The sequence below is a fragment of the Amblyomma mixtum genome, chromosome 5, assembly GCF_055824585.1.
Source record: "Amblyomma mixtum isolate Tamu chromosome 5, ASM5582458v1, whole genome shotgun sequence".
NCBI classification, from domain to species: Eukaryota; Metazoa; Arthropoda; class Arachnida; order Ixodida; family Ixodidae; genus Amblyomma; species Amblyomma mixtum.
In genome coordinates, this window is record NC_143016.1 from 180,293,617 (window position 1) to 180,314,391 (window position 20,775).

Consider the following 20,775-nt stretch of genomic DNA (forward strand, 5'->3'; position numbering starts at 1 on the left):
TCTTGAAATCCAAATTAGGTGATTGTGTTATAGAGGCGCCTTGATATTCACTTGAAAATACCATGATTACGACTTAACTGTGCAAACACTTCCACCGGAACTAATTCATTGGAGCTTGTGAAAGAGGAAGAGAGGATGTTCCGATGGTCAACAGTTGAACCGAATAGTCTGGCAGGTTATTTAATTGTGAAAACTACCACTGCGATAGGGAGGCTTTAGTCTGAATCTACGCAGTCGCATGGTCTAATGACCGGGCTGTTTTGTATCCAATGGCCGTCAGGGGTGTTAGATCAGGCGACGTTATACCCGCAATACGACGCGCAACGGCTTTATACCCCTGCCTAGGTATTTAAGTAAATACTTGCCGTACGTAAAAAGAGGCACGAAGAGCTGTCCGTTCGTATTTATTTACTGAAAGTATCCCTGAACACCCTCCTGCGGGGTTGCAGTACAGAAATGGGCAGGGCTGACGAGACAAACACATGCAGGAGGATGTATTCATTGCGTAGAATCAAAACCTACGCCAAAAAAAAACAGACCAAATTCACTAGAAACGTGAAAATTGCAGATAATCGCAAATCAACGTGAAATACTCCACATTGTTTAACAAAGATAAATAAAGACTGCAAACCATTTATATTTTAACAAATATAGAACGCGTCAAACACAATATCATACCGCCCACAACGCAACAATAAGTGATTGCACATTCATTAACTTACACAATTTGTCGCAAGAAACCTTCAATAGCTTGTAAGCTTACTTCGGTACCAGTGTGCAGTCGCTAGCTGTTCCAGAATATTATAGTACGAAGAAAGAATATCTTCGGTATAAGAAGAGCCATCTGGGCTAAGCGGCCTTGTGGCATCATCCCAACCAACCCACCGGATAGTGAGAAAACTGACCGCTGCGGCAGGTGGCCGTTAAATGAATGATTGGCCATTAGAGGTTCTTGAGAGCAGGAGGAACCTGGGCCGCACAAGCCTCACTGGCGGCACCGACTGTCATCGCAGTGCAGTGCTGCACCGCTGCGCCAGGGGTGGTAAAGACTCCAGTGGAGATGTGAAAGTGAAGTCATTTCTTTACAATACTGCTGGTCTTATTGCAAAACCATAGCAGGGGCAATTAGTACAGTGCAAAAAGAAAACAAATATAAACATATTATTCAAACGCAGCAAACATGGCATAAAAGCAAATGAAGGGAACAGTGAATTGGCCATAGCAAAAGGTTATACAGAACAGATCTTCGACAATGGTAGGCACAACTTCAGAATGAAATCAAAATCGCATACATGACAAGTTAAAAGGGGTTGTCTTCTTGCCTAGATTTGCGGTCACGGTTGTTGCATCGCCACTGTGCATTACGACAAATACCCTTAAAGTCATGAACTACCAATTCCGCAGATATGTGTATGAAGCCATTGACTCCATGGCGTTATACCCTTCAAGCGGAGCTTATCTCCTCCAGCCCTTTAGCGCTATTTTCGTTCTGATGCGGCACTGAGGAAGGAAACATGAGAGTGGCGCCCACGGAATCTACAGCGGTAAACAAAGCGTGACAAACGAAACACCGATAAAGAGCAATTGTCCTACCTAAAGAGAGCGCCAGGATACCTTTCCGCAGGCTGATTTTGGTGGGTAACCACCCAAAGCAATGGGGACAAAAACACACGTACTGGACGACAGATGGCTCGACATAAATCAGGGTCAATATAAACCATTCCCTTTGAAGACGGCAACAAGTAAACTATCGCAAAGGCCCAAGATAACAAAATGAGACTAGTCTTTCACGGAGCTGGTGAGCGGATGCGAGGGACGTCAGCCACAATTGCAAATAAACCCTTAATAAATATTTTGCTTTAGTCGAAGCACATATCGCACAACCGCGAGCTTATAATTCACAGTAGGCTAGCGACCCTGCATACCCTCGGACTTGATATTGCCACGTATCATTGCAGTGTGTGTTCGTTCACGCTCAAGGCAGCAGGAATGGGTGGTTATCACTTTTGTTCGTGGCGCGAGAAGCGACCAGACTAATCTCGATTGTTCGCAGCCATGAAAGGCTGCATCTAGGTTTTTCCAGATTACCGTAGATGATCTTGACCTGTTATCTGGAAGTTTCCTTGCCGGCTTTAAATTGAGCGATGCCGCGAGCGGCGGACATTCGTAGTTCGACGATTGACGAGCACGCGTGTTACTTACGCCGCTACCGTGTGATTCAGTTGTTCTGCGGGCGCAAGTCAGCCCAAATAAAGAGCTTCGTTTGCAAGTCTTTCTGGTGTCTTCCTGACCGCTGGATTGCCGTCACTAAAACGTGACATCTGGTGGAGGTGCTGGGTAGCCTCCCATGTTCCGGACAACCCCTGCAAGCCGTGACGCCAGCCCTCTGAGTCATCAACCGCAGGACCTGAGTCCAGTCTACCGCGCTAGCCGACGCCTACAAGGGGACGCACCAGAGTTCGGGACTCTGCCGGACCCTACCCTGAAGCGAAAGCAAGTAGCAAGGGCCACCATGAGCTTGCCCCAGACGACGACTCCAATCATTATTCAGCAGCCCCGGGTGCCACCAACTCCGACCCGGCCAGCGACCAGCGGAAATCGAGGAGTTTTTGCGTCGGGAAGAATGCTGACCGCCCAGCCAGCAATCACGTTCCCCATCGCCATCGTCACCGCGCTTTGTAAATCCTAGCCGAGGCTGCGCAGTGCGTGGACGCTCCCCCAGGACCCGAAGGTTAAACTGAATAAAGCAGCCTCTGGAAGTGAGGTTGCTTATGAGCGCAAGAACTAAGATCCTCCATCGACAAAAACAGAAGACCATGCCCCCTACGACGACGACGAAGCCTACGACGACGACGACCCCTACGACGACGACCCCCTACGACGACGACCCCCTACGACGACGACCCCCTACGACGACGACCCCCTACGACGACGACCCCCTACGACGACGACCCCCTACGACGACGACCCCCTACGACGACGACCCCTACGACGACGACCCCTACGACGACGACTCCTACGACGACGACTCCTACGACGACGACCCCTACGACGACGACCCCTACGACGACGACGACTCCTACGACGACGACGACTCCTACGACGACGACGACTCCTACGACGACGACGACTCCTACGACGACGACGACTCCTACGACGACGACGACTCCTACGACGACGACGACCCCTACGACGACGACCCCTACGACGACGACCCCTACGACGACGACAACTACGACGACGACGACACAGCCAGACTTAAAGCTTTTACCGCTGCCCTTAAACCTTATTAAGAACGCTAAAGGACTCGAAGTTCGCATTCTCCGCATTTATTTTCATTTTAAAGCATCGAGACGATGCTTCTTTGCGAGGGGGGTAATGCCACGTATCATTGCAGTGTGTGTTCGTTCACGCTCAAGGCAGCAGGAATGGGTGGTTATCACTTTTGTTCGTGGCGCGAGAAGCGACCAGACTAATCTCGATTGTTCGCAGCCATGAAAGGCTGCATCTAGGTTTTTCCAGATTACCGTAGATGATCTTGACCTGTTATCTGGAAGTTTCCTTGCCGGCTTTAAATTGAGCGATGCCGCGAGCGGCGGACATTCGTAGTTCGACGATTGACGAGCACGCGTGTTACTTACGCCGCTACCGTGTGATTCAGTTGTTCTGCGGGCGCAAGTCAGCCCAAATAAAGAGCTTCGTTTGCAAGTCTTTCTGGTGTCTTCCTGACCGCTGGATTGCCGTCACTACAACGTGACAATATAGTCAAGACATTTATCGCTGGCCTGTGCCCAGATGCCTATTAATTAACGTACTTACATGCATAGTGTCACTCATACATGTCTACTACTAAGAGATTGTTCATATGTTTCTGAACACTCTCCGGGTTAAAAAGTGCAGAATAAAACAAAGCAAAAGTGATTATAGCTTCTAAGTATTCTAGTCTGCATGGGTGATAGAACGAACGGGTACGACCACACACAAAAAAGGTGGTATCTTAAAACAGAACGCATCTTAGTTGGCAAAAGTTCAGGGGAATCTCCCAAGGTGGAGTAGATTTGTTATAAGGGAGTAAGGGAATTTTTCTTTAACCATGAGGATTCTGTGGAAGCTGTTCAGCTTTCCTTTGCAGCTTTGTGGCGGCGCTTCGGAGGATATCAATGACTAAATAACACCTTAACACAAGTCTACTCCACCTTGGGAGATTTCCCGAAACATTTGATGAGCACTGTTCTCAATTCTAGCTATTGATCAATTAGCTCTCACCCTACCATGCTAGCTGTGCGGGTTAGCGCAGCTGGTAGAGCGACAGCTCCGGTGAAGCGTTGGTCTCGGGTCCGAACCCTGGCCCAAACCAAATTTTTCTGTAACTGCAAGGCTTCCGCTGGAGCTATATAGCTTTTCTTTGTAGCCGTATGGCTGTGCTTTGTTGGATATCAATGAGTGATTATTTACTTATTAGAACACCTCATAGACCGGAAGCTCTACTGTAAAACTGACTCAGCCTCATATTGTTTCATAACAAAGGTCTAACTGCACTAACACTGGTGTGGATGTCTCGCGAGCCGTAGATAAAGAGGATTAACGGATGCCTTTGTCACTTCAGTAAGAAGTGGAAGGCGCTGCAGTCATTTATTTGTTTGCATTGCTAGAAAGAAAATCCGTGTTTGCACGTCAGGTTTCAATGTCACATTTAGCATTTTCTACCTTTTGTTGTCCCTGGCACATGCTTCCTAGAACGCCGTTGTTGTCGGTCGTTATTCTTAGTTTTCCGGCAATAAATTAATTACAGTTTGCGAGTTCTTCATCTTGCTTTTTTGGTGGGCAGTTTAATTTTTTTAGCTTTTTATCTGCTCACGTTACTTTTCTTTGCCATTTTGGAAAGTGTTTTAGGGCCTTTATAGAGCAGGCACATAGGCCATTCAGCGTACCGCCAATAGGGAATTCCAAAAGCGACTGGTTTGCTCAAAATCGGATGCAAACAAAACAAGAAACCCACTTAACTTGGTTAATATTATTATATAAGGCGTCTTCAAGAGAGCACCGAATTTCAAATGAGGAACGTTTGAGGCTCTCAATGCTCCGCAAATTTTGTTGCGGTTAATTACTCCTTTAAAGCGCTATGCACGGGACTGCGCACGCCGCGCCTTCGAGAGCCAAGCAACAGCAAGTAACTGTGTACACAGGGAACCAGCTGCTGCTTCTGGGAGCATGGTGAATCCTGGTGTTGGAAATATTTGCGATTGGGCCAAGTGTGCTTCGAGAAAAGCAAAATCTCCAGAAAAAAAAAAACATGTGACACGATGTATATTCGACGCGATAGTTTCACTACTCCATATAAAGCAAAGGTCACCTTGCCGAGCCGAAGCCGCTACTGCACATGCGGCGTGCGTGACGTCACAGGTGCACCACCGCCGTTGCCGGCTTCTTCGCTGCGCCGCCGACTCCACAGCCTCTGCGCAGTAGCTACAGGTGCACGCATTGCTCGGCCACTTCATAAACAGAGGCTGCGATGCGCTTGTTCTTCAGCAGGTTTGCCAGGTTTAGCTACTTTGCGCCAAATTGGTTACTTTTGGGAACTCTTGGCGACAAAAATTTGAACCTGGCTACTTGGCTACTTTTTGTGCTATATTTTAATTCAAAGGTAGGACATAATAATGGAGCTATTTTTCGCCAATTCTCTGAGTGTGTCTGAGTCCGTTAGAATGCCACACGTGAGCATTATTATTCTAGTGTTTAAAATTAAGCTGTAATCCGGTCCTACAATTAAAATACTTCTCGTTAGTGTGTTCATTTAATGCTCGCCGGACTTGTTCTCCCAGCCGAGACTCCGAAACCCTGGCTCCGCTGTGCAATGCTGATATGTAGCTAGAACTGTTATTAGGTAATGACCTGTATCTATTCATTGAATGCGCCACAGGTAAATAGGAAAGTTTGGTTTGGTTTATGGGGTTTAAGATCCCAAATCAACTCAGGCTATGAGGGACGCCGTAGTGAAGGGTTCCGGAAATTTACCACCTGGGGTTCTTTAACTTGCACTGACATCGCACAGTACACGGGCCTCTAGAATTTCGCTTCCATCGAAATTCGACTACGCGGCCGGGATCAAACCCGTGTCTTTCGGGTCAGCAGCCGAGTACCATAACCACTGAGCCACCGCGGCGGACAAATAGGGAAGTGATTTGGTGCTTAGCTGTGTCCTGAGTTAACTACACGTTCAAAGCGCGTTGATCTGCCACACATGGTAGCCCGCTGAGAATCACAGTCCTGGTTAAATTTTTCAGGTCATATGGTTTCTTTTTAGCCAATTATCGGGGATCGGGGAAGAATAGAAAGTTTTGAAACATGATGACAAAGAATTTTCGTATCGTAGTGCGATATACAGCTTAAAGGGAGCCGTAGGTGGCTGAAAAGTAACCAGTGTGGCGTAAAAAACTTTGGGCAAGGTGTGCTTTTTATGCATTCAATACGTAGCAACCACTTATGGCAATCAGTCTGTTTTTGCCATAGAAAGCTGAAAAAGATCAGAGGAGGAAAACGGAAAAATAAATAGGCGCATGAAATCATGCGCTTGTTTAGAAAGCAGTGAAGAAATTTCATGCAAAAAAGAGTGCCACGCATGCCACATTTATATGGGAATTCAGATTGTTATGGCAGTAGCTTAAGAACACATATTTCTCCTCTCACTTTACCTCCCTTTAGAAATTCCTTGCGCGTTTCCGTGCTCCTATGCCATGATGTTCATGTGTTTTCTTTCCTTTGATTAGCGATGCTTTCATACTTCGAAGTTATTCGCATCCATTGTGAACATGGATCCTGCAAGAATTATAAACTTCTTGCGACTGTAATGCTTCTGGTGCCGCTTTTCTGCAACTTTGGAGCTTTTTTGGCTAGTTTATAAACTTCGGCGACATGATGGCTACTTTTTGGCTTCTTTTGTGATTACTGTGGCTCTTTTTGAGTTGAGGACCTGGCAACTCTGTTCTACAGATGAATGATGGATGAAGAAGCCGAAAGGCCGCGTGGATACTGCGACCGACATCAATGACGACTGCAGGAAGCCACCTCAACGCATCTCGAAGTTGTGGCGTCGTATAAGGCGAGTCGACAACGAGCCCACGAAGCACTGAGACGCCGGAACAAAGAGAGGAACGGCTCGCCAAATGACGCCGTCAAGAAGCGGATAGCCGACAGCGACGCCTTCTTTGGGTCAGTCGGTGGAAACTGAATCAGATAACATGTGTAACCATGTGTTTGAAGCTGTCGCGTATACACTAGGTTTAACCGGAGCTAAACCACCAGCAATTGTTTTTTCTGCATTTCTTTTCTTCAGGAGAATTGAGCATCATTTACATTCTACATAAGGTGCTTGTGTCTACTAAAGAATGGCGTAATGTTTCTAAAAGGAGTTAGCCTCATGGTACGCCCGTCATTATTCTTTTATAGAAAGATTTTCCCACTAATATTAATATCATTATTTTTTCAGTAATTTCTACGGTTCTGCGGATCTTCCAATGATAATTACTTACAGAATTCTTATGGTTCTTATTCCGCAGTTTGTGTTATTTCGCAGCTCTGGTTTGAAATCATTGCACCGCTTTGTGTTATAATCTGTACAGGCGCGGCCATAAGTAAACGCAGCACGCTATGGCGTTCGAAGTGCAATCACGCTTTCTCCATTGATTATGAAGAAGCGTTGTCTGTCTATAAGAAAGCCCACCAGCCTCCGCTGCCAGCATGTGCGCACCATTGCTGGAAATTTCAATTATGTGACGCGTGAAAAATATTCGAAAACAGTTGCCTTGCTCCGTTTACTTTTGTCCGCGCCTGTACATACGGCTAAAAGGTTAACCCCTGATTCTCTATGTTGACAAACTAAAAATGTTTATTTAGGCCTTCATAAATATTTAGGTTATAATGGCATGTTTTCTTTTAAGTAACGAGCAGCGCAATGGCTGATTAAGCGCCTACTCACCACTGTCGTTCAAGAACACCGGCAGCAAAAGATCGCGCAAGGACGGACTAGCTGCGGGAGCAATCCGCTGTATCACGTGCCACTCGATTAGCAGGTTGGACTCTGCCCACGTGAAATTTGAGAGGAAGTAGTCAATGGCCTCCAACGCCGTCGGGTTGATGCTGTACACCGTAGTCTGGGGCGTCACATTGAAGGACCTGGGTTGGGGAATAAGACTTACGCACTGAGAAACGAAGACATTCATCACACTCTCTTATACATTCTATGCTGGGCGCTATATACGCTGGAATTACAATGACTTTGCTCACTTTCTGTCTATCCGCCTCATATCCTTAGCTTTTTGTTCTTTCTGAGGCGGCCTCATCTTACCCGAAAGCGGAGTGCAGTTTATGCAGCAATGCCTTTGGTGCGTGGTCTGTAGACGTTGTTGTTTTACATTTGCTAGCGATTCGCGCTTCACAGCTGAGTGCTTTCTGCCCCTTTGGAGACGGATCTGACACTACAGCGAGCTGCACGTACTATATAGTGGTTCTTTCGCCTTTTGGTTCTTATCCTCCTTCTGCTCATTCAACCGTGGCCCCACATCTCCGTGCACTGTATAAGACACTCCTTCCATGTGCAGTTTCTTTCATCGATTTTTAAAACTCGGAGCCATTGAAGTTCTTAAAGATAGGGCGCATTTACGATTGCAGTGGTCATACGTGTTTACACCCAACAGTCCTCTCATGGAGTGGTTCTTCAAGATGAAAAGTGGGGCCTATTTTACCTCGTCGCAGCCCGAAGCCGACTCTGAGGCGTGTATGGAGCGCCGCAAAAGAAACAATGGGAGAAAAATGTAACACTGACAACTTTGCAACAGATATTGACCCACCCACAATACTAAAGTAAAACAAGTCCTCCGAAGCCCATGGAACACGATTATACGCCAGACTTTCTAAACGCGCGCCCGTTCCCGCTGCGTAATGATCCAACCGAGCCAGAAGCCTATTTCGATCGCCACCGATCAGCGCATAAGCGAAAATACCTCGAGAGGCTGTGAGTTGTAAAGGGTGTTCTAGACAAAGACAAGCCGGGCAAGAAGGCTCATCTAGAAATTGCAGCGCCAAACATCGGTTGCATCGAAATGAAACTGGTAAAATGGTTATGTAGCCAAGAAGAGACGAAGGAGCCTTACTGGATATAGAAATATTCGGTGCCAGCAATTCTGTGGTCATTGTTTTCGACTCCCCAGCATTACCCAAGGAGGACAGATAAGGATTACATATTTTAAATTTGGCCACTTATCGAACTAGAAGCTTATATGCTAAACATGCCAGAACGAATGAAACTATTGCGTTATTGCCCCAAGTTACAGGCGTCCAACAGGTGTGGAAAAATAGAACGAACTTCTTCATGGAGTCTTAGCTTGGTCAATGCTGCTCGAAGCGAATTAATTTTTTCATGCGCTATCTCTAACTGGTATATGCTTCAGCGAAGAGATCTGCCCATATACTTTTCGTGCTACTTGAACAGGCAACGAAAAGGATGAACGGAGAAGTCCATACAGGAAGAATTGAATCACAGGTTCGCAGAACAACAGTGTGGTAAAGCATTAATGCAGTGGTAGCCAACATTCTTCGTACGTGAGCCGTGTACGTCACAATTCCTCACACACTGCCCATTCTTAATATCAGTATTAAGCAGAACGTACAAAGGGTGTTACTTACAGCTAGCGCAAAATGCGCCAATGCCCCTAGACATCGAGATGCCCTAGACAATGACATCGAGAAGAGAACTAACTGCCCCCATATCCAATAGCTTGCGCACGGTAATTACTGCGATTAGAAATATGTGGAACCTAGAATGTACTGAAATCAGTACGCTGCACAGTGATGGACTGTTGGGTGTGTTCTTAAGGCGTATTTCTTACTGAACCATGGCGATAATACGTGGCTAAAAAGAAGAGGATGGTACAAGACACAGCGGTGATTGCGACGACAGGTCTGAACCAAGACAGCTGGACGGCACAAAATGATTAAATAGAGGACATTTAAAAGAAGTAAAGCTGTACAACATGAACTGACGGGCGAGTCGGGCAGACATATTTCTCAGTGAACCAGCGCAGCGGCCCGACCTCAAGAACGAGAGGGCGGGACAATGCGCTGCGCCCGGGCTCGCCCTCGAAGAACTCAAGCCTTTCTTTACACGTCTACGAAGTGTAGGTGGAAGAAGTAAGAAGAAGAAAAAAACCCTACGGTACTTATATCATATTTAAAAAGGGGCCGATAAGCTGTAATCATTGTCCAGTTTAAGTGTAAACAGAAAAACCGTGGTAAAAAAGGCATTTCTGTAATGTGCATTTCTTGGCAACAGGCCAAAGGGGAGCAACATCGCGGGTAAGGACTGTTACGATTCTCTTTATTTGAAGCGCTGCTCTCATGAGATGCTTCAACACCATCGAAGATACCCTGCCTGTTGGAGTGTTATTCATCGTGTATTTTAAGTACTGTTCATTATTCTTCGTCTGCCTTTCTGGTCGTAGGTACGCCATAATTACGGCTCCATGAATTTCTCCAGCTGGTGTGCATTAAAGTTGCACAGCACGAGAGTATTTCCGTATTCCTCGTCCCCAAAATGCAACAATATCTTGACGAGGATTCGATCATAAGGCCTGAGGTTCCTCGGCTGCTGACCCAAAAGACGCGGGTTCGATCCCGGCCGCGGCGGCTAGAATTTCTTTGGAGGAGAAATTCCAGAGGCCCGTGTACTGTGCGATGTCAGCGCAGGTTAAAGAACCCCAGGCGGGCGAAATTTCCGGAGCCCTTCACTACGGCGACTCTCATAGCCTGAGTCGCTTTGGGACGTTAATTCCTATAAACCAAACCATACCAAGCCTGAGGTTCCGGAAGAGATAGCAACAACCACCATGGCTGGTTCGTCTTTTGTCTTAGTGTATGAATAAAATGGGGCAGATGTCTAAATATCCCACGAAATCCTACTTCCCCTTAGTACACTTCAAAGCATCATACCATCGGAGGTTCAGTGCGTTGACCAAGCGGTCGATGCCGATGGTTCGCATGTGCTTGCTCTGTAGTTCTTCGAGCTCGAATTTGTACAGGAGGCCTTCGTGGTGTGTGTGCGCACCAAGTTTGTTCTCCATCAGGAACGTGTCGCAGCGCGTCAACGTCTCCGTCACCCGGTCCAACGTCTGCGTACAGCACACACATTCCCGTTAGAAAATAACAGAACACCAAAGTAAGCTACCTGCAACAACAATTAAAATAATAATGTAATAAGAGTTGTGCCTTGCTGATCATTTGATACGACTGAACTAAAATGAGCACGTTTATTAGGAATCACATACCTTAAGAACCTCTCATTTGCACAACTGAACACAGCCACAGTTGGCTTACCTTTGTCATCTTTTATCTAGCTGGAGCATTATCAATGTACGGATTCTTCCCATCACGAGTAACCGTCCGGATTGTTTCACTTGTATTCCTTATATTTAGCCTGTAACACACTGATTATAGGCGAAACTGAGAATGCACATAGGTATCGATGCATGGAGGTATTCAGGTAAAGAAGCAGAAAAGAGCATGGCTGTTTTGATATGAGACGACACTGCTCACCGAAGCAGCAACTACTAAGCTTTTAATAATCGCAATCTTCTCCACTCACGATTGTTTGCGACTTCTTCGCGCCTCTCAAAAGATTCTCTTATCGCTTTTGTCACATGAGCTAGAAACACACACAACAAGTACGACCATGAAGAACTAATTCTATTGAATACCATCGTGTTAATATGCTCGCAGACCAACTGTACTCTAGCTTGAGAGAATAAATGCGTGATAAATTTTATGTGGTAGACTTCGTGAGTGGCGCTATCGTACTGCAATTACCCTCATCTTCGGACACCAAAGTTATGTGCACATCATAAAAAGGCTTTCCCATTTCATCTCCAATAAGCCGTGTTTAGTCCCAGCTGTAGGCGAGATAGTTGGGGATTCGACGGAAACCCATCCGGTGAGAGAAATTCAGCATATTGAAGAAAACAGCACTCGCCGAGGTCACAGAAGAAAAGAAAAACATACAAAACATAAACACGTTGACGTTTCGGCACCACTACGGGTGCCTTGTTCACAATGGAAATGAAACGAGATGGGCCGTTGCTTATGATGTTAAGGTGTTGCGTACAAAGCGCATGTACATCTCGGGTAGATTTCCCCGCGTCCTGTTTATCGCTTCGTTTGTCATTTGGATGTGTAATGATTCCTTCGGTAGGCGGGGAGGTAACAGTTTTTCCCTTTCCAGTAGCCGTGCGGAATCCCAGCCAATCAGGTGGCCCATTGTCTTGATTGTATTCTGCTACTTTTTTATTCTTTTTTGCTACTTTTTTGTTCTTTACGTCACGTTGGTGTTCCTTCAGTCGTCTTTTGAAATCGCCAGTTTCGCCTATGTAGGAAGCGCTGCAATCTTTGCAAGGAATTTTTTCTTTGCAATCTTCTTTTTTTTTGCAATCTTTGCAAGGCGAGATATCTACAAAAATTTTTGTCTCCCGCCTGACGCGCTGCCGCGCGTTATACAAATACACCAATATGTCTGCGCTGTGCTAAAACACTGTTGCATTACCATAGAGTGCATGAATAACTAAACGAACTCCGTGCCCTCTAAATGATAGCATTCGATATCATGTCGCAGGGGCATTTTCGGTCACATTCACTGCGACCACGTAACTGGTTGATTTTGCGGTCTTGTGCATGTCTGAAACATGAATGAACCCACTGCGCAGCAGCGGAGCACAACTGCTAAAGCGGTCAGTAAGCGGAACGTAACAATGAATGTTTAGGGGCGATGGTAAGCTTAAATGCGGTCGTCGTTTCTTGATAACATTTGCGCGCATGATCCAAGAAACAATTTCCAATTTCCCTAGTTGCTTTTGAAGCTCGTATACTTTTCGGGCGCGAAGTTTTAACCAACGATTCTGAAGAATAGATAAGTTAAAAAAACGAAATTTTACTGCTTTGATTTTCTTAAGGGGCATTTAGCGAATAGTATTGAGAGTAGAGGAGCGGAGCTTTTTGAATTTTTTCCCCACGACAAAGGCTTTCTTATCATCATAACTCCAGTGCAGGACAAATGCCTCTATAGTACCCCTCTAAGTAACCACGCCTTGTGCCAGCTGCGGACATGTTACCTCATTAAACTCCCTAATCTCATTTTCCCACTCACCCTTCTGCCGCCCTTACTATGCCTGCCTTCCCTTAGAATCCACACGTTAAAGACAATTGGATATCTGGCCATCGCATTAAACGCCCTGCCCATGCCCATTGTTTATTCACTTTGAATAGGGTATCATTAACTCGCGTTTTTTGCTTGAATTCATCTGCTCTGTTCCTGTCTCTTAGAATTCCGCCTGTCATTTTCCTTTCCAAAGCTCGCTGCGTTGCCGTCTAGGTTCAACGCTTTTCTATAGCCTCCACGTTCCTGAACGATAGGTAAGTACCCGCAGGCTACAGCTGTTATATACTTTCCTCCTGGTGGATATTGACTAAGTGCTATTAATAACCAGACAGTGCTTCCAAACCAAGTGTACCACCCACCCCACATGTGCCAGGTTATCTCAGTCTCGTGGTTCGGATCAGCGGTCACCATCTGCCTAGGTAAATGCATTCTCTTACCACTTCCAACGCTTCGCTGCCTATCGTAAATGCTGTTCCCTTCCGAGACGATTGGACATGGCTTTAGTTTCCTGCATAATAGTTTTTTCACCCTCCTTTCTACTGTGCCCTTGTAAGTATTCGATCACACGTTGCAGTTGGTCAGCTCAGTTACCCATAGGAACGATGCCATCAATGTACTGTAGATCACTAAGGTATTCTCGATGAACTTTTTTTCTCAATTGTTCCAAATGAAGTCCTCTAATTACCTGCTGTACAGCAGCACTGAAAAGTACCGGAGAGATTGTGTCTCCTACTCGCCTGAAACTTCTTGCCCCGAAGAAAACAAGTCCTCTTCTTTAAAACAGCGCAAAAGACAAAGGACACAGATAGAAAAGAAACACACAGCGCTGTGCGTGTCTTTTCTATCTATATGCTTGTCTTTTGCTGTTTTAAGGAATCATGGTTCACCAACCAGCCAGCACGTCTACCCTTGTAAGTCCTCTTGTCGAAACCTCGGCTAAGCAAAGTGACGCACCCTCTCAGCTCTTGTTCAGTTTGCTTTGTGCGCTCAAGAACTTCGTCTTCCTGCTTTATTTCTGCAATGTACTCACCCTATAGGACTCTTCCTATAAGTCTCCACAGAACGACTACGTACGGTTCGTTCTACAACCGCTATACATATTTTCCAGAACCCTCGTATTCCCTGAACCAAATATTAGTTTACTTCTACTGTGGGCGTGCGTTTGGGCTTCCACCTTATATAGCTAGCGCTTACGTCGCCATCAATAAAGAGTTGGCAGTCTGCACCAGTGGCGTTGTCTTCGTTTCTTTGCCTCTTGTCCTCGCCCTTTTTGCGCATCTTTAACATTCCTCGATATCAACCAAATATCCAGCAAGAGCGTTCAGCTTATATATCCCTCTTCTGAACCCTCGGTACAAAATGCGTAAATGAGCGCCGAGGTTTTCGAGTGACTCAAATCCTTTTTCGCATTCCAAGGAAGCTATAAACTAACAGGGCATGGTTATATTCTGTGCCTTTATCATTCCCCTGATCGATGGTGTAAGTGCGGTCTACTTTCGCGTAATCTTTCAGAAACCCAGCCTCGTCATTTTGCTCACTGGAATCTAAGGCTGAACTAATTCGATTTTCGAATAACATAATAAATATCCTGTAAACAACGGACAGTAAGCTGATCGGGGCCGTAATTTTTCACGTCTTTGACGTCGCCTTTGTTATGGATTAAGATTATGTTAGTGTTCTTCCAAGATTGCAGTATGCTCGAGGTCTAGAGGCATAGCGTGCACAGAGTGGCAGGCCTTTCTAGCACAATATCCTCAGCTTACTTCAACAAATCTGAAGTTACTTTATCCCCCCCCCCCCTCCCGCCCCCCACTTTTCGCCTTTGCGTTCTGTGTAAGGGTTTCTTTCTTTCTTCTTCCGTTACAAACGGGATGACGGGATGTCCAGTTGTTCCACACTCCAACTTCATTATTAGCTTTCTTCTTGTTCCGGCTACTGTAGAGATCTGAGCAGAATGCTTGTACATTTTAAAAATTCCTATTTCTATTGACTTTTCTCTAAGAGCCTACATCTGACATTTTCCAGTGACTTTTCCTCTTTACGCTCTTAGGCTGCCTCCCTTGCCTACAGCCTGCTCGAGATTCTCCTCATTATACTTTCTTATGTCTTTTACCTTACACTTATTCGTAAGCTTTGACAGCTCTGCCAGTTTAATGATACCTTTAAGGATGGACACTGTCAAAGAATTCCTTAATGGGGTTTTTTTCTTTTCAGTGAGCTTGAAACTATCACAATTAGCTTCCTTCCAACTGTTTCTGTTGCTCCGTCGTTAACTATAAATGTGTGATTATCGTTCATCTCCTCAGCTCCTAGGTCATCCCCCTCTGGTAAAGAAAAATATCTCTTCTCCAGCAATGCCACGAGTCGCTTCGTCCTGTCTGTCTTTCACGTGATTGTTTTATGGTGCGCTAACCTTTACGGAAGAATATTCACCAACTCGCTCAGCAACAAGTTTACTTCAATTCCTTTACATTCCCTCTTACCGCTAGCTCCCCGAAGGCCTCGTTTCTCAGTGCTCTCCCTTTTTTCTGTTCAAATCAAGGCTAATTCGATAGCTCACCATCATATGGTCACTAAAACTTAAGTGGCTGAGAACCTCTACATCTTGCACTTCGCACGAATGCGCGCACAATACGGAGTCTGTTTCATTCTAGTCTCGTCGTCGGAATCTTCCAAGTTCACTTCCGACTCTTGCTCACGCGGCAAAAAGTATCCATGATCGGTATATTTCGTTCTGGTGATTATATTAATAAATCTCCCACCCCGCCGCGGTGGCTCAGTGGTTACGGCGCTCGGCTGCTGACCCGAAAGACGCGGGTTCGATCCCAGCCGCGGCGGCTGAATTTCGATGAAGGCGAAATTCTAGAGGCCCGTGTGCTGTGAGATGTCAGTGCACGTTAAAGAACCCCAGGTGGTCGAAATTTCCGGAGCCCTTCACTGCGGCGTCTCTCATAGCCTCAGTCGCTTTGGGACGTTTAACCCCATTAAACCAAAGCAAACCAAACCATTAATAAATCTCCCCAACTTTTCCAAGAACATTTGCCGTAGTCACCCATTCCCAGGTCGCCTGCCTGCTTCTTGCCTACATTGGGATTGAAGTCTTCCATTACGACAGCGCACTCTGCCCACTCACTACTCTTTGCCTATACCAGGTCTCTATAAAACTTTCGGCTATGTTGTCATTGTGACTGGATGCAGGTGAACGGTAGTAGAACCTTAAATCTCAGCCTCTTATTAAGCTTTATTCAAATAGCTAGCTGCCATCCTCTCATTAACGTTGTTGCCAGCTATGTACTAATAGGTGAGGAATCCCACACCTACCTTCAGCCGGTCCTTTAAAACACGAAAGCACAGTTCGCACCAGACCTTTAACATTGTAAACGCGTTAAAAATACTAGTTTTTTGTCAAAGAAATGGAAAAAGAGGAATTTCTATCTCTACTTCTCCGTCTCCGTCCCAAGTGCTAGTCTTTTTAATTAACAATAGGGATCACTGTGGCGAGTCACCTTTTTTATTAAGTATAGATGAAGTGATTATCGATCGATCTATTTTATCACTAAATCGATTAAATATCAGTTGATTAATTATCGATCAATTGATTAATTACCCGACAAAGATTATTCGTCGATCAGTTCACTCATTATTAATTAAATAATTAATTGCCGGTAAAAGGGCTAACTATCGCTCAATATATTAATTATTGTTAAACTATTAATTATAGGCTAATTCCTTAATTATCAGTCGATCACTTCATTGTCAATTTTCAAACTTATAGTGCGATGATCAATTGCCCATGTCAATGCTCAAACTCGACGCCTTACTTGCTTTTCTGTCCACTTAATATACCCGTCCGAACCATTCAACCCTGCATTGCTTTTGCTTCTTATTATTTACCTAATTACTCCAAATCAATGGAGTGTTTTAATCGATTACTTTGGATTTAAGTCACCAAACACGTTTCAATCCATTTCGATCTTTTAAGTGTTCACTCATTTTGTACAATTTCTTTCTATTGCTTGCCGCCCGCGCTATTTCGACATTCAATTTCGACATTTTGACTACTTATTAGCAGAAATTGATTCCCTGTTCATCTCAGTGGCAATTTTTTTCAGCATCAGTTTCACGCCGGCCGCTATCGATCACAATCATTAGTTTGAGCTACCGATTTTGAGAACGTCACAACTGCCGCAGACACGTTTTGCGGGCAGGTTTTGGTGACACGAAGGCATCGACATAGCCTAGAAATGTTTTCGCATTAATAATGAACCGTCAACTAGCCATCTTTTTTCCTTGACTCTCCGGCAACCTAAGCCCTATGACATCCCTCTCGAATAGCGCTGCTAGGCTTGCCTCAGTGTATAGGCTTCTAGCAATGAAAGTTACCAGGTTCCGTTTAAAATGGCCGCTTGGCGGGAACCATAGTTTCTTAGCTCCCCGAGCCGCGTCACGTGTCTGACAGCCGCCATGATAAGTTGCTCCGCAGCCACTGGACTGCAGACGGCGGTTTAATTTTGATATTTACACCAGGTAATAAGTGGCCGCTTCTGCCGTTGCCTCAAAAGTACTTTTTGGCACGAAATTCGCGATATTGTCCTAGCTCCCAAGACAAACATAAATTTTGAAATAAAAAAGTCCCGCAAATTCAGCTTCTTATAATTCAGTGCATGACGTAGGCAAGTGATAAAATCTGAGAAAATGGTCGCGATGAGGGGATTATTCGTTGTGGAGAAAATGAGTCCGAATACAAAAGTATTTGTCGGTTGGGACGCTGCATTTTAAAGACAAAAATGTCTCAGAATCCACAATATTTATCTTTTGTATAGTTGCAGCTTGAAGTTTTGTCTCTAGTCTCAATCCCAAAATGAGACATTACTATAGCCTCCAGTATCGTTTTCGTTTTAACAGCGTTATCAACAATATCTTTAGATTGCTTCATGATATATTTCGTTTGCTCTATAACAACGGGCCAGCAAACTGACAAAGACTTGAAAACTGAGCCTCGCACCTAAAACTGAAATATTCAAATAAGAGGCTTTTTCTTCAAAAACCTTCCATCCAACTGCGCAAAAATCAACCTTTTTCTGGGCGAATTTTATAGAAGCCAAAACAGCAATGTTACTGATGCTTGGATTACCTAACACCATGGTTTGCGCTATTTTTGAATGGCTTCTATTGCTGATATTGGCATTAACGGAGACAGTAACTATGGGCTCTTCTCCAGCGCCTGCCTGCCGCAGTCGGAGCTAAGCCTTGGCGCCCTCGGTTGTCGTCATCATTTGGTTAGTCTCTTACGTAGTGTGATGGGAGGGATTTCCTGGCTACTCAGAGAGCTCAGTTCTCGAATGGCAACCGAAAAGGCTGAAAACTCAATCGCGAATATTTTAATATCTCCTGCACTTATGGACATACTGCAAATTGTATTAGGTTTGAATCTTTACAGTCTTCAATAGTGCGTTTGCAATATGAAGCGTAAAGTGGCGAGTTAGAAAGTTAATTAACAAAATTGTGGCTAATTAATTAAATAACTTTCACCGGTATGTCCTTACTTTGTGACCGGCGAGCCGAATATACATTCCGTGAAGGCGACATTCTAGATACAATCCGCGCTTTTTTAAAAAGAACACCCTGTATATACCAGCGTGCAAACCGCACACAGGGGCAGGCAGAGGTTCATTTGATGCTTGTTCTGAAGAGGCTGGTCAGGTAGAGGAACAAAGGTCTCACAAACCCTACCGACGGCAGCACCTGCCAGCGCATCGCTTTGCCTTTTCACGACTGCGCCAGGTGTGTAATAACAATTTCCAGGGGGCATGAATGCGAAGCGGAAAAAATCCGCATATATGGCCGTTAAACTTTCATCCTATCCGAACAGCTGCCATCCATAAACAATGGATCCGAACTCCGAAACCGAAGTGATAACCGAACTGCTAGCGCCCATAATTCGCATAGGCCTAAGTGCGCAAATGGACCGTCAATCTTTTCTCATCCAGACTTGGAGGCCTCCAACGAAGATGGGCTATACTTGAGGAGCTTGCAGCAGAATGTAGATTCGCATGCTTCGTAGTCTGGGGTGGCCATTTGGGGAAGCATCACCATCATAGATCCCGCTGGGGCTAGCGCACACGTACGACGGGGATCTATATCACAGGCGCAAATGGAGTATCTGGTGTGACGGCGCGTGTTCGCGCACACTAATATTCGCAGTTTTCGTGGCGCCCAGAACGCAGGCCAGTCGCCTTTTTAGTCATCGTATGCGGCCAGCATGCTCGGCGTTTCGACATATCGGGGAGGGGAGCTTAAGAGCGGCGCCATGGGTCGGATCCTTCATTCATGTCTACTGAACCGGCGCCTTACCGCCTGGTCCCTGTCTGTTGTGAGCGCTTCGTAGAAGGCACGCACGTAGCCGTTGTATTCCCCGTGGTCACGCATTAGCCGGAACACCGGAGGCCACCATTCCATGGACACCGTGTCGAATACTGGGCTGCGATGCTGTGACAGCTGCACAAAGTCGTCGGTGCGCACGGCGAACAGCGTCGGCATCTGCCACTGGACGCTGAGCTCTACGAGGATCTGCAAGGGGTCCGTGTCGCCTCTCGTCCGGGGCCACTGGATGCCCATTTCGGGAAGCAGTTGGTCCCGCAGCCGCGGCAGTTCGTCGTCGCCATCCACGCAACCCTGCGTCGTCCCAAATCCTCCGTTTGAGCAGATGTGCGACCGGATTGCTTTGCACCGTAAATAACTATAAAAGCTGGAAGCACTTCTGATCGAGGGTACTTTATGAAGGCACGCAGTACCGATGGACTAACTCTATTAGGGAATCCTGTCGTCTGGTTGCCCGTTTCGAATTTGTGTCATTCTCTTCTTCAGTTTAGTGCAACAGCACAGAGGACCTCATGTGTTGATGAAGACATAACGCTAATTCAAGATATTAATATATACAAATAAGGAAAACTGTTACGCTGTTGAGAAACTCAGTGACTGATAGACAAAGAATGTCTGCTTCCAAAAGGAATTCACCAATTAAGTTTGCGCTAATTCCTAATTACCCGCTGTACATATGTTGCTTCACCAAGGCTTGTGGGAACATAATTCCCAAGGCAAAGGTTATTCATGAAAAAAACATACGTACAAACATACTCTTAATGACACTCTTTCAGTTGCTCAGTAGGCGTCATTTCACTTCAGTTGCTCCCTTTGTCTGATGAAATACCTACTAACGAAACAAAAAAATGTTCTGTTGAACATTTTCGCGAGAACTCAATAGGGCTTCCTTCAATGTGCACTACGTAGGTGTTCCAGTCTCAGTGTGGAAAACAGAAAGCTCCCTCGTTTAGGAGGCGGCAAATAAGAAGGTACAGATGTGCGTGACCTTGAATGTCTTAAGAGGCCCTTTAATACGCCTCGGTCCTGAAACGTGAGCCAGCTTAGCATTAGACACTTAGTGGCAGAAGGAAGAGGCGCTGAGGTGCACAGGGGAATGGGAGACGATGCAGATGTCGTTGTTGCTTCCTAATAGAGGAGAACAAGCCAAGCTTTTTTGATGCGGCAGCATTGCAACCCCACTGTGGAAAATAGTA

General features: G+C 45.6%; 1 protein-coding gene across 1 annotated transcript in view; it reads right to left on the bottom strand.

Moving 5' to 3' along the window:
• Window positions 1-19,816, bottom strand: part of LOC149344955 (endothelin-converting enzyme 1-like) — a 49,650-nt gene extending 29,834 nt beyond the window's left edge. Inside the window, exons 1-3 of the mRNA XM_089542691.1 lie at window positions 19,553-19,816; window positions 10,984-11,162; window positions 7,976-8,172 (exon numbers count right to left, since the gene is read on the bottom strand). Coding sequence (XP_089398817.1) covers window positions 7,976-8,172; window positions 10,984-11,162; window positions 19,553-19,816 — 640 coding nt within the window. The remainder of the gene's footprint in view (window positions 1-7,975; window positions 8,173-10,983; window positions 11,163-19,552) is intronic.
• Between the last annotated feature and the right edge of the window lie 959 nt (window positions 19,817-20,775).